Below are 12,441 nucleotides of genomic sequence, written 5' to 3'. Positions count from 1 at the left end.
CATGTTAAATATACTAGAATAAGTGCATGTTTTAACTTTTTCTCCCTTCTGAAATTGCACTAAAATAATAGTAAAAGCATTTTAGAGGGCATAAAAACAGGAATAAGAGCTGAAAAATGATATCAACATAATTGGAAGCTGGACAGGACATGAATGACTGTTTACAGGCTAGTGAGATCAGAAGAAGCTTAAACTTGAATGGCTTCAGTAGAGAAGGTCAAGAAGCAAGCCAGTTCTCACTGCAGAACACTTGAAACACTCAGGAATTGAGACACTAGGAACCTCTAAAGGCAGCAGAGGTGTCAGTCAGTCAGTTCAGTCGCTCAGTCATGTCTGACTCTTTGTGACCCCATGAATCACAGCACGCTAGGCCTCCCTGTCCATCACCAACTCCTGGAATTTACCCAAACTAATGTTCATCAAGTTGGTGATGCCATCCAACCATCTCATCCTCTGTCGTCCCCAATCCCCATCCTCTCCTCCTGCCCCCAATCCCTCCCAGCATCAGGGTCTTTTCCAATGAGTCAACTCTTCGCGTGAGGTGGCCAAAGTATTGGAGTTTCAGCTTCAGCATCAATGCCTGATGAACTATGGACAGAGGTTCGTGACATTGTGCAGGAGACAGGGATCAAGACCATCCCCAAGAAGAAGAAATGCAAAAAAGCAAAATGGCTGTCTGAGGAGGCCTTACAAAGAGCTGTGAAAAGAAGAGAAGCAAAAAGCAAAGGAGAAAAGGAAAGATATAAGCATCTGAATGCAGAGTTCCAAAGAATAGCAAGGAGGGATAAGAATCCTCAGCGATCAATGCAAAGAAATAGAAGAAAACAACAGAATGGGAAAGACTAGCGATCTCTTCAAGAAAATTAGATTTACCAAGGGAACATTTCATGCAAAGATGGGCTCGATAAAGCAGAGGTGTAGGGAGCCCAAAATACAAATACTAGTTGAAAGTAGCATTGAGAAGCAGGTTGACCCTTAGATTCCTCTCTCTAACCCCACACAACCAAGTGACTGCTTGGCAGTTAACTCTCTGAAGAGGTTGTACCAGAAAGATTGTTTGGGCTCAGGGAGATCAGACATAACTGAGAATGAGGGTATCAGTGAAAACAGGGTTACATGAAATTCCACTTACTGAATGGTGAGACTCTACCAGCCACCTTCCCCTTCCCTAAATCCCATTAACAGCTAGACTTTTATACTAGATCAAATATTAGAGGACCCCTCTCCAGAGAAATTGACTAGACAACCACAGAGAGAAAAAACCCAGACAACCACAATTAAAAGACCCTTAATGAAACAATGCTCCAATCAGTTACCTGACAGTAAATTTCCTACTCAATAAGACCCACCACACCAAAGAGCTTCCAGTTGGCCTTAAAGAGTATTTATTCTCACTCTTAAGTATGAATTGACATCCAAAGATCAAGAGATAGTTAAGGAAAACCTGTGTTAGTGAAGAAAGATTGAAACAGGAAAAAAGGAAGGAAGGAAAGAAGGGAAGGAGGGAAGAAAGGAAACAGTTGTAAACATAACCTGGTATACAATTATCAGACAAAGATTAGAGTTTCAGGGAAGGGAAAGTGTAGACTAGAACAACAGTTTTCAAACTTGGGCATGCATCAAGATTACCTAGAGCAATTGTCAAACCACATCACTGGACTCCAGGGTTTCTGATTCAGGAGGTTTGTGTGAGGCCCAAGAATTTATATTTCTAGGAAGTTCCCAGTGCTGCTGCTGCTGCTGCTGGTTTGAGGACCACACCAGAGCCATCAAGTCTGTAGGGATTCCTTTGAAAGAAAAGAAAGATGAGCCTTAAAGAACCTGGTAGGAATTAAATTACACTGAGAGAAACAAGCATTATTCTATATTTAGAGGCAAGTGAGAACATTGTGGATGGATGGATTCAAGATGAGGAGAGGAAGTACAAGTGGCTCAACATCAAAAAAACAAACAACCCTGCACTTCCCTGGTGGCTCGGGGGTAAAGAAACCACCTGCCAATGCAGGAGACACAGGTTTGATCCCTGATCCAGGAAGATCCCATACGCCACAGAGCAGCTAAGCCCAACAGAGCAGCTAAACCCAACAGAGCAGCTAAGCCCACACACCACAGCTGTTGAGCCTGTGCTGTAGAGCCCGGAAGCAGCAACTACTGAGCCCATCTGCAGGGATTACTGAAGCCCACACGTCCTACAGCCTGTGCTCAGCAACAAGAGAAGCCGCCACCACAATAAGCCTGTGTACCACAGTAAGAGTAGCCCCTGTTTTCCTCAACTAGAGAAAAGCTTGTGCAGCAGTGAAGACCCAGCACAACCAAAAATAAATAAATTAATTAATTTTTAAAAAATCAATAGTAGGCATGACTAATGTTTATAGTCAAGTTGATACCACTTAAGGATTTGTCAGAGATCAAAATTGCTAGGTGTTTTTCTAGACAAGACCGGGAAGTCTTGGAGCAGAGGAAGGAAGCCAGAGCCCAGGGACTGCATATATAAAGTAATCAAATGGTCTGTGGAAAATGTCAGTAGATAGTCTATAAATGTCACATAGATGATATTAAATGACTATACAAATTAAACTTAAACATATTCAGCATATATAACTTGCAAATTAACTTCTTTTTCTTTCTGTCCAACAGTCAGGCACTTTTTAACCATCTCTTAAATTATCTTTATTTCTTAGCTATTTCCGAAGAAAATTCCAGGAAACCACCTCAGGAATGGTGTGGAGCCCCGATACTACGGGTTATGGAAAAAGGAGATTTAAGCCAGACATATGCACACCTCCAAGCTCAAGCACAGCTGCCTTCGCTAATGCTGCTCGGATTGCAATAATGAAAGAAAAGGATTTATTTAAATTTCTTGACGAGCTCAAGAGTAAGAGTCATTTGTCCTCTCCCCACCATTGTAAAGGATGTATGTGTATATTACTGGTCAGAAATAAATACTAGATGCCAAGTGCTTTAAGAGTAGGGCCACAGCCTATTCTGAGTGACTGGTCTGTCACACAGATATCATTTGAAACAAATGTACATTTTACCTGAATCCCTAGACACCTGGATGAAGCTGAAAGTCTGTGGATGGGTGGGGTGGTGGGAGCAGGAGAATGAAGAAGGGGTGGCAGGGCCACTGAGGAGATGAATAGGCAAAGAGTAAATTAGGTACCACATTTATGTCTTCTATGGGAATTTCTTCTTACATTTTTTCGTGATACCAGTTTTTATCTTTTCAGAATGCAATCCTCCTTCAGATAGCCCATATTCAAAAATACCCATCTTTCCACTGTTTCCTAATGTGGATGGAGTGGTAATGGGAAAGCCATTCAAGGACATACAGAAATTAGAAATGCTGAAGAGAAAGGAACCTCTGAATTTCTTTGAGAACTATTTTTTCCATAAAAAAGACTGGAAAACACAGGTGGGATTTGGATTATGTCATATCAGTTCAATATTTAGGTTTTTTAAGTTCTAACTTGACAGAACTAGTAATGTGCTTATTAATGACAAATATTTTAGGTCATGATATTTCAAACCAGACTCCATAGCCATGTTCCTAAATTTAAACTCCAGGTATAAATAGTTCAAGGCTTCCCTCATAGCTCAGTGGCAAAGAGTCCATCTGCCAATGCAGAAGACACATGGGTCTTCCGGGTCAGGAAGAGCCCCTATAAAAGGAAATGGCAATCCACTCCAGTATTCTTACCTGGGAAATCCCATGGACAGTGAAGCCTGGCAGGCTATAGACTATGGGATCACAAGAGTTGGACATGACTTAGCAACCGATACTGCTAAGTCACTTCAGTCGTGTCCGACTCTGTGCGACCCATAGATGGCAGCCCACCAGGCTCCCCTGTCCCTGGGATTCTCCAGGCAAGAACACTGGAGTGGGTTGCCATTTCCTTCTCCAATGCGTGAAAGTGAAGTCACTGAGTCGTGTCCGACTCTTCAAGACCCCATGGACTGCAGCCTACCAGGCTCCTCCGCCCATGGCATTTTCCAGACAAGAGTACTGGAGTGGAGTGCATTGCCCTCTCCGGACTTATCAACTAAACAACAACAATAAATATTTCATTTAATTTAAAAAAATCATTAAAATTGCTGAAAAATGTATAATACTATAATTTTAATCTAGTCTATTATAACATCTAATCTAATGTACTATAAATGTTGATTAGAAACCAAAGAATGAAACTTTCAAGTTTCAGGGACTTCCCTAGCAGTCCAGTGGTTAAGACAACATGCTTCTGCTGCAAAGGTCATGGGTTCAATCCCTGGTTGGGGAACTAAGATTCTGCATGTTGTGTGGCACAGTTAAAAAATAAAAAATAATTATAAAATTCTACATGGCAAAAAAGTCACATTTGCAGCTCATAATACAAAGAGCTATCTTCTCTAATATATCAGAGAGCTTCAAAGTGATTAGAAAAAACTAACCTATAAAAATGAGCAAAAGATATGAGCAGACAGTTCTCAGAAACATAAAAAGGTACTCAGTCTCATCTTCGTAAAAGATCCAAATTAAAACTACCCTGAGATGTTATCTTTCCATATTAGATTGCCCAAGACCAAAAAGCTGGAGAAAACATGGGACATAAGACATGAGAGATAAAAGAGAGAAAAGCATACACATTTTATTAAATTTTACATATACCCGGGAAAATGAAAATCCAAAGAAGCAATTAGAATTAAACATTTATATACTGAAATAAAAAAAGAAGTACTGGTTTGGACAGTATCAGACAATAAGAGCTAAAATACTACACCATGCTAACATGGAAGATGAGGAGGGTGGTGCTCAGAATGAAAGCTAAGTTCTTTTTATTGTTTGGGGAGAGGCTTATGATATTGAGTAAATCTATAATTTGTTGCATTAATTGTAAATGTTAGAAATGTGAAGATAATAAGTAAAAACTAAAATGAATATTGCCAAACCATAGAGGAATAAAAAAAATAAGAAAAAAGAGAGAACATGGGAAAATAGAAAGTACAAAACAAAATAGGCAGAAAAATCCAAATATATCAGTAACACAAGAAACGATTAAAGACACCAGTTTAAAAAAAATAATAGAGCAGCAGCAGCTGCTAGTGCGCGCGTGTGGGTGTGAGGGCTCGGACCATGGTGCAGTCCCTCTGGCTCCCCTGCCCCCCTCTCCTGTGAGACTGGCTGCGGGGAGGGAACATGGATACTCGTCTGCCGGCTTCTGGTTCCCACGCAAGTAAGCCTGCGGTCAATGGAGGAGGACATTGATACTGCAAAATCAACAACAGTTTCCTGCGCGACCACATCTATGCGACGGAAGGACCCAAGGGAGAACCCAAGACAGAGAATAGTGGCACAATAATGAAGCATGAATTATCTAGATGAAATCACCTATGGAAACAAAGCTGACATTATCTCTACGGTAGAATTCAACCACACGGGAGAATTACTAGCGACAGGGGACAAGGGGGGTCGGGTTGTAGTATTTCAACGAGAGCAGGAGAGTAAAAATCAGGTTCATCGTAGGGGTGCATACAATGCTTACAGCACATTCCAGAGCCATGAACCCGAGTTCGATTACCTGAAAAGTTTAGAAATAGAAGAAAAAATCAATAAAATAAGATGGCTCCCTCAGCAGAATGCAGCCTACTTCCTTCTGTCTACTAATGATAAAACTGTGAAGCTGTGGAAAGTCAGCAAGCGTGATAAGAGGCCAGAAGGCTACAATCTGAAAGATGAGGCGGGCCAGCTGCGAGATCCTGCCACCATCACCACCTTACGGGTGCCTGTCCTGAGACCCATGGACCTGATGGTGGAGGCCACCCCGCGAAGAGTATTTGCCAACGTGCACGCATATCATATCAACTCTATATCAGTCAACAGCGACTATGAAACCTACATGTCAGCTGATGACCTGAGAATTAACCTATGGAACTTTGAAATAACCAATCAGGGTTTTAATATCGTGGACATCAAGCCAGCCAACATGGAGGAGCTCACGGAGGTGATCACGGCGGCCGAGTCCACGCCCACCACTGCAACGCCTTCGTGTACAGCAGCAGCAAAGGGATAATCCGGCTGTGTGATATGCGGGCATCGGCGCTGTGTGACTGGCACACCAAGTTTTTTGAAGAGCCAGAAGATCCAAGCAACAGGTCATTTTTCTCTGAAATTATCTCTTCAATTTCGGATGTGAAATTCAGCCACAGTGGGAGGTATATCATGACCAGAGACGATCTGACCGTCAAAGTCTGGGATCTCAACATGGAAAACCGCCCCATCGAGACTTACCAGGTTCATGACTACCTCCGCAGCAAGCTGTGCTCCCTCTACGAAAATGACTGCATTTTTGATAAATTTGAGTGTGTGTGGAATGGGTCAGACAGTGTCATCATGACAGGCTCCTACAACAACTTCTTCAGGATGTTTGACCGAAACACCAAACGCGATGTTACCCTTGAGGCCTCGAGGGAAAACAGCAAACCCCGAGTTATCCTAAAACCACGCAAAGTGTGCATGGGGGGCAAGCGGAGAAAAAATGGGATCAGTGTCGACAGTCTGGACTTTAGCAAAAAGATCTTGCATACAGCTTGGCATCCTTCAGAAAATATTATAGCAGTGGCGGCTACAAATAACCTATATATATTCCAGGACAAGGTTAACTAGGAGGACAAGGTATTGCTTAATAATCTCATATACTGAATACTAGTCAAACACGTTTTTAAATGTTTCTTTGGGTGTTCATTTGATGCATCGACTTTAATTTCCCTCTGCAGGAGACAATTGGAATAGAAGTCCATGGAGTCCAACCTTCCCACATCCCCAGTTCTAAGAAACTTTTGTCAAACCCAGTAGGTTCTGGGACACTTCTGTTTAGAATCGAGAGCTGCCAGCTAACAGTAATTCTTCCATAGTTGACTTGAATTTCTGATGCTTTTATTGCCCCGTTTTCTCTGGTGGGTCCAGTGTTTTGTTTCTAGGTGTCTGCTGAGATAAAATGAGGTTGTCTGTAGTATTTAAAGAGAAAAGAGATAAGTTTTTTTTTTAATTAAGCAATTCCATTTGATTGAAAAAAAATTCAATGAAAAATAAACACTGTTTACTCTTAAAAAAAAAATAAGGGGAAGGGAGAGAGGAAGGAAGAAAAAATTATTTTCACATTTAAAAGAAAGAGTGCTGATTTATTTTTTTAAGTAGTTTTAAGATTTATACCCTTTTACCTAAATTATGACACAGAAACTTGAAAATAAAGGGACAGAAGAAGAAATATCAGGCAAATACAAATCAAAATAAGCTGTTATCCATATATTGTGGTGGGGAGAGAAAATTTAGGGAAAACATAAACATAAAGATGCTATTTAATGGTTTTTAATAATCAGGAGAATCTTAAAAATAAAACAGATACAAATTCACAGATACAGAAAACAAACTGTTTACCAGGAGGGAGAAGGGTGAGGACAGGAGCAAAATAGGTAAAGGAGATTAAGAGGTACAAACCACTAGATATAAAATAAGTTACAAGGATGTAGTGTACAATACAGGGAGTATAGCTAATACTTTATGATAACTTTGTATGGGATATAATCTATTAAATGTTGAATTACTGTTTGTTAATTTGAAACTGAAATGGAAAGTCAACTATACTTCAATTTAAAAAAATTTTTGATCATCAGGAAGATAAAACTATTTTGAATCTGTATGTACGTAACAGATTGACAGATAAGGTGATATTTAATGGAATAATAAGGATTAGCTTTAGACTTTTTAGACATTATACATGGTACAAATAAATATTAAATGAATAAGCAAATCCATAATCACAGTGGAAGATTTTTATCATGCCTCTTCAGAAACTGATAATGCAAAGGAGCAGTGGGGAGGGGGCATCAAATCCTCTTACAAAAATTTAACTGTTTTTGTAACAGGAAGAAAAACATGAAACTATAGCTTGATGGAGAATTGGAGTCTATAAATACCTGTTTCAGGATGTAAGAGATGAGCACTTTTATAGCCAGGAAGAAGAACCCTTAGAACTCTGGTTCTCAATCTTGGTTGCACAACAGAACCCCCAGGGAGAGCTTTTACAGTCCTGCTCTCCTAGCCACAACTCTGTCTAGTTAAATCAAATCTCTGGGAATGGGGCCCTGGCCTCAGGATTTTTTAAAGTTCCACTATGCAGCCAAAGCTGAAAACCACTGCCTAAAAAGAAACTGAAGATGTTTGAAGATGTAGAAGAGAGACAAGACTGGCTACATGACTGGCTAGGCCCAGTACAAAATGAAAATGTAGGGCCCCTCGTCCAAAAATAGTTAAAAATTTAAAAACAGCAACGTAAAACATTAAACTAAACTCAGATCAGATCAGATCAGATCAGTCGCTCAGTTGTGTCCGACTCTTTGCGACCCCATGAATTGCAGCACGCCAGGCCTCCCTGTCCATCACAACTCCCGGAGTTCACTCAGACTCATGTCCATCGAGTCAGTGATGCCATCCAGCCATCTCATCCTCTGTCGTCCCCTTTGCCTCTTGCCCCCAATCCCTCCCAGCACCAGAGTCTTTTCCAATGAGTCAACTCTTCACATGAGGTGGCCAAAGTACTGGAGTTTCAGCTTCAGCATCATTCCTTCCAAAGAAATCCCAGGGCTGATCTCCTTCAGAATGGACTGGTTGGATCTCCTTGCAGTCCAAGGGACTCTCAAGAGTCTTCTCCAACACCACAGTTCAAAAGCATCAATTCTTTGGCGCTCAGCCTTCTTCACAGTCCAATTCTCACATCCATACATGACCACAGGAAAAACCATAGCCTTGACTAGACGAAACTTTGTTGGCAAAGTAATGTCTCTGCTTTTGAATATGCTCTCTAGGTTGGTCATAACTTTCCTTCCAAGAAGTAAGCGTCTTTTAATTTCATGGCTGCAGTCACCATCTGTAGTGATTTTGGAGCCCAGAAAAATAAAGTCTGACACTGTTTCCACTGTTTCCCCATCTATTTCCCATGAAGTGATGGGACCGGATGCCATGATCTTCGTTTTCTGAATGTTGAGCTTTAAGCCAACTTTTTCACTCTCCACTTTCACTTTCATCAAGAGGCTTTTTGGTTCCTATTCACTTTCTGCCATAAGGGTGGTGTCATCTGCATATCTTAGGTTATTGACAAGGCCCTGTGTAATTACACAGGTCCTACACCCATGAAGCCAGCGCTGGAAAGAAGTAAATTGAAGGGAGGTGAATAAATAAAGATACACAAAGAGACCTTGAAAATCAGGAAAAACTCTCACATATAAGAGGGAAGGAGGAAAAAATGAGTTAAAGGGTGGAGAAATCCTAAGGTGGAAAGAAGAGCAGAAAGAATTCATGTTAGATAGACTTGAAGAGACAAGATCATTAGCTAAGGGAGTTTAAAGGTTTGGTTTTCCAGCAGCCTCTGTGAGAGCTGTAAGAGCTGCAAATGAAGAAAAGTAATGTCAAGCAGTACTGAGGACCTGGATGAGCCTGGGCCATACACATTTTCAAAGAACGCAATCTGCATATTTATATGATTTCCATCAACACTGTTCAGCAGCCCAGGAACAGGGAAAAACAGATGGCTGGTTCCCTGTGAGAATTTTGGAAGTAGTCCAGGTTGTGCTTCTGTGGAGGGCACAGTCATTTTCAATGCTTTGCAAGTTTGAGTGAGAATGAGTTGGTGCCTCTCTACTCCCTACATCCATCCCAAACATAAACCATCCTCTGGTCTATACTTGTCTTATGACTAGGCTTCACTATTAAGAAAGAGAGTTTGCTCGATGCCATTTACACATGGCACTATACCAGGTGCCCTGAAGCAACCGACAAGTGGTATAGAAATAATCTTATAAATCATACACACACCCTTTCCTAATACAGTATATTTCTGTGTATTTTGTCTTTGTTATGCAATTCAACTAAAATATGTTACTAACCTTCTTTTTTAAATGTTTATAAAGGCAGCAAATATAAAACCTGTTGACCCTACCTCAGGCTACTCAACTAATATCCTCACCATTGATCAAATGCTCAAGAGAAAGCAGAACTGGACAGTGGCTGATGCAGCTGCTATTAAACCACACGTGAGTATTCACTGTTGAATGCCTTCCCAGAAACCATTGACAAAAATGTTTTCCACTTCATTACTACAACCATAGAACTTCCCTGGTGGCTCAGCAGTAAAGAATCTGCCTGCAATACAGGAGACACAGGAGTCACCAGTTTTATCCTTGGATCAGGAGGATCCCCTGGAGGAGGAGATGGCAATCCACTCCAGTATTCTTGCCTAAAAAATCTCATGGACAGAGGAGCCTGGCAGAGGGCATGGACCCATGGGCATGGAGTTGCAGTGCATTGGAAATGACTGAGCACTTACACACTACAACCATAAAACCAAGATTTTTTTTCTGTTCTCTGTCTTTAAGACCAGATCATTTCTCCTTTGGAGTTGTACCCAGCATCATTTCTGGCATTCATTTGTTTCATGCTGGAGACAGAAACTAGTTAAGGTAGTACACCAGCGGTCACAGTGAGGGTTGTACTCGGGGAGGGAATTGTGATGAGTGACTGAATCTTTATTATGGCAGCTAAAAGAATAATAGTAGTTTAATCATGCTTCCTAGGTGCCAGGCAGTGTGCTCTATAAGTACTCTACAAGTACTTTATAGGTACTAATTCATTTACTTACCACAACAAACCTTTGAGTTAGGCACAATAACTCCTTGTCATTTTACTGATATGCACAGAGAGGTTACATGGTTTGCCCAAAGGCACACAGCTAGAAACTAATAGAACCAGAATTATAAGCATGGGTAACTTGGACTCTGAAGAATCCACACTTTAACCACAACTCTGTGCTGCGTGTCTGCTTTCGTGCCCTCACTTCTTAGCAACTTTTGTCTCCCAGAAAGAAACTGTGGTGTATTTATTTTATGCCAGCTCCCTTCTGCATTTGACACTAATGATCAAGCTCTCCAAGACACATTCTACTTCCTTAGCCTTTACAATGGGGCTTCCCTGGTGGCTCAGGTGGTAAAGAACTGGGAGAAGGAAATGGCTACCCATTCCTAGTATTCTTGCCTGGAGAGTTCCACGAACAGAGAAGCTTGGTGGGCTACAGTCCAAGAGGTTGCAAAGAGTCAGACACAACTCAGCAACTAACACTTTCACTTTCTTAGCCTTTACAATACTGCATCTTCAATTCTATGTGTATCTCTGTATCTTTCCTTGCTCTTCTTTTTCCTGAGGTTCACCCTTTTTTTCTATAGTTGAAGTACAGTTGATTTACAGTGTTTGAAGTATACATCAAAGTGATTCAGTTATACATACACATATAAATATATTCTTTTTCAGGTTCTTTTTCATTATAGGTTATTATAAGATATTGATTATACTTCCCTGTGCTATAAAATAGGTCCTTGTTTTTTATCTATTTTATATATAGTGGTGTATATCTGTTAATCCCAAATTCCTAATTTACCCCTCCCCCCCTTCCCCCTTAAAACTTTGGTAACCATAAGTTTGTTTTCTATGTCTGTGAGCCTATTCCTATTTTGTAAGTAAGTCAATCCATATCATCTTTTTATGATATCACATATAAAGTGAAAGTGGAGTCGCTCAGTCATGATATCATATGTAAGTGATATCATATATTTGTCTTTCTCTGTCTGACTTACTTCACTCAGTATGATAATCTCTAGGTCCATCCCTGTTGCTGGAAATGCCCTTATTTCATTCTTTTCTATGGTTGAGTAGTATTACACTGTATATATATATAAACCCACATCTTCTTTATCCATTCATCTGTCAGTGGACATTTAAGTTCCTTAAGTTTTGATATTTCCTAGTTTTCTAGTCTCATCTTACTGCTCTTCTTATTAAACACATTCACTTGTTCAGTAAATATTTATCCAGTGTTAACAAGGTTCTGAGATTAGGAGATACCACAGAATGAAAAACACCGTTCCTCCCCTCAATCTTCCTACTCTCCGATTCTCCTTGTTTCAGCTGCCACCTATACACCTGAGCAGTCTTAACTGTCACTGGCCTAGACGTCTTTCCAGTACTGCCTCATCTCACTGATTACCTGCTGAGCATGTTTACCCTGCTGTCTCACAGCATATAAAGCTGGACACGTCCAAAACCAAACTCATCCTCTTACACATCAAACTGGCTCTTCCTTGAGGATTCCATACTACCATCTCCCTAGGCACTGAGACTTGAAGGCCAGGAGCCATCCTTCAGTTCAGTTCAGTTCAGTCGCTCAGTCACATCCGACTCTTTGCAACCCTGTGAACCGCAGCATGCCAGGCCTCGCTGTCCATCACCAACTCCCAGAGTTTACACAAACTCATGTCCATTGAGTTGGGGATGCCATCCAGCCATCTCATCCTCTGTCGTCCCCTTCTCCTCCTGCCTTCAATCTTTCCCAGCATCAGGGTCTTTTCAAATGAGTCAGC

General features: G+C 40.9%; 2 protein-coding genes across 20 annotated transcripts in view; both read left to right on the top strand.

Annotated features, from left to right (window-relative positions):
• EFCAB3 (EF-hand calcium binding domain 3) overlaps window positions 1-12,441 on the top strand; it is a 177,653-nt gene that overhangs the window by 161,673 nt on the left and 3,539 nt on the right. For 16 of the 19 annotated variants that reach the window (XM_044938820.2, XM_044938816.2, XM_044938817.2 and 13 more), the window contains 3 exons: window positions 2,682-2,875; window positions 3,231-3,415; window positions 9,943-10,065. In XM_044938820.2, coding sequence (XP_044794755.2) covers window positions 2,682-2,875; window positions 3,231-3,415; window positions 9,943-10,065 — 502 coding nt within the window. Of the gene's footprint in view, window positions 1-2,681; window positions 2,876-3,230; window positions 3,416-9,942; window positions 10,066-12,441 lie in introns of those variants that run through there. The other 3 variants (XM_044938825.2, XM_044938824.2, XR_006549409.2) reach the window with 3 other exon arrangements.
• Window positions 4,460-7,046, top strand: LOC102400472 (serine/threonine-protein phosphatase 2A 55 kDa regulatory subunit B beta isoform-like). Its single transcript, XM_045164785.1, is given in 3 exon segments — window positions 4,460-5,997; window positions 6,000-6,652; window positions 6,754-7,046. Coding segments are annotated over 2 exon segments (1,296 nt in total). The 5' UTR covers window positions 4,460-5,345; the 3' UTR covers window positions 6,644-6,652; window positions 6,754-7,046.

This window comes from Bubalus bubalis, chromosome 3 (assembly GCF_019923935.1).
Source record: "Bubalus bubalis isolate 160015118507 breed Murrah chromosome 3, NDDB_SH_1, whole genome shotgun sequence".
Classification (NCBI taxonomy): Eukaryota; Metazoa; Chordata; class Mammalia; order Artiodactyla; family Bovidae; genus Bubalus; species Bubalus bubalis.
This window is presented reverse-complemented; position numbering and strand designations above follow the sequence as displayed.